At 57.6% G+C, this 1,107-nt stretch overlaps 1 protein-coding gene across 1 annotated transcript in view; it reads left to right on the forward strand.

The window, feature by feature from the left end:
* The first annotated feature begins 876 nt into the window (after nucleotides 1-876).
* CLSPN (claspin) overlaps nucleotides 877-1,107 on the forward strand; it is a 44,264-nt gene continuing 44,033 nt past the window's right edge. The window contains exon 1 of the mRNA XM_014587879.2: nucleotides 877-1,071. Within this exon, the coding sequence (XP_014443365.1) occupies nucleotides 877-1,071 (195 nt within the window). The remainder of the gene's footprint in view (nucleotides 1,072-1,107) is intronic.

A 1,107-nucleotide genomic window follows, 5' to 3' on the forward strand; every position in this document is an offset into this window, starting at 1 on the left:
TGGTGTTAAGGAGATGAAACAATGAGGATGAAAGGGAGCTGCCATCTGAACCCCGCTAGAAATTGAAGAGGAGATGGGTGGATAGGGTTAGCAACCATTCTGGTATGTCCATCATTGAAGAGGTTTCTGAGATATGGGACTTTTTTTTTTTCCTCAACGGGATTATTTAATTTTCAATTTGACCAGAGAGAGGAGAGGAAGTGGAAAGTTCAGGTCCAGGACTTGAACAGTAGTCGGCCATTTGTGAGTGCAGCGCCCCACCACACCACCTGCTGGCTCCGAGATCGGGGACTCTCAAGGCTAAAATCAGGAAAGTCCTGGGTCCACTAGGCTGAGCTGGTCGCCCTCCCTGTGGACATAGCTGCAGGGCGGGAGTGCGGTGGTAAATCCTAGGCAGGTCTCTCCAGGCGCCCTCGGAGCCCGCCCTTACAGTAACTCTGTAAGGCATCAACAGTGGCCCACTAGGCAGGGCCAGCGGGAAGGGAGCTCAGTAAGTGGAGACGCCAAGGCGGCGAAGAAAGGACAGAACAGACCTGGAGGGGCAGAAAGAGATAACCAGCGCGGCAGCAAAATTGGGATAACGGTCGGCCTCGCTACTGGGCCGGGCCGGCTCGCTCCCGGGCACCGGGTCCCAGTCTAGGATGACTCTGACTCCAGCCCGGCCAACAGGTAGAAAGTCCCCCAGGAGGGAGGGAGATGGGGGCCTTTTGCATCCTCCAGTGAAGCCCTAAGTAAAATGACAAGATTACCCGTGGGCATTCTTGGCCTCTGAGCAGCCTCTGTGAGGTTGGACGGTGACTGTCCCGTACAGGAAGAGGACAGGCGCTAGCTGCTTCAAGACGGAGTCGGTGGCCCCTGTGGGGTCCGTGTGAAAGGATGCGGGTACCAGACGCCCCCCGGTGCCAGGACGTCCTGCTAGCTCACTTCCCTCCGGAAAGGCTCACTCTTCGAATTGTGTCTGATGTGAGTCGTGGAACCACGGCAATGGTCAAAGGTCAAAGACCACCAGTCGCGGGAGACCTTCCGCAAGCCCAGCTCTTCCGCCACCGCACCCTCCACCTCCCCCGCTCAGTAGGTGGGAGCGGAGCCGCCCGCCAATCCAGCACG

Source organism: Tupaia chinensis, unplaced genomic scaffold (assembly GCF_000334495.1).
Source record: "Tupaia chinensis unplaced genomic scaffold, TupChi_1.0 Scaffold000239_1, whole genome shotgun sequence".
Lineage (NCBI taxonomy): Eukaryota > Metazoa > Chordata > Mammalia > Scandentia > Tupaiidae > Tupaia > Tupaia belangeri.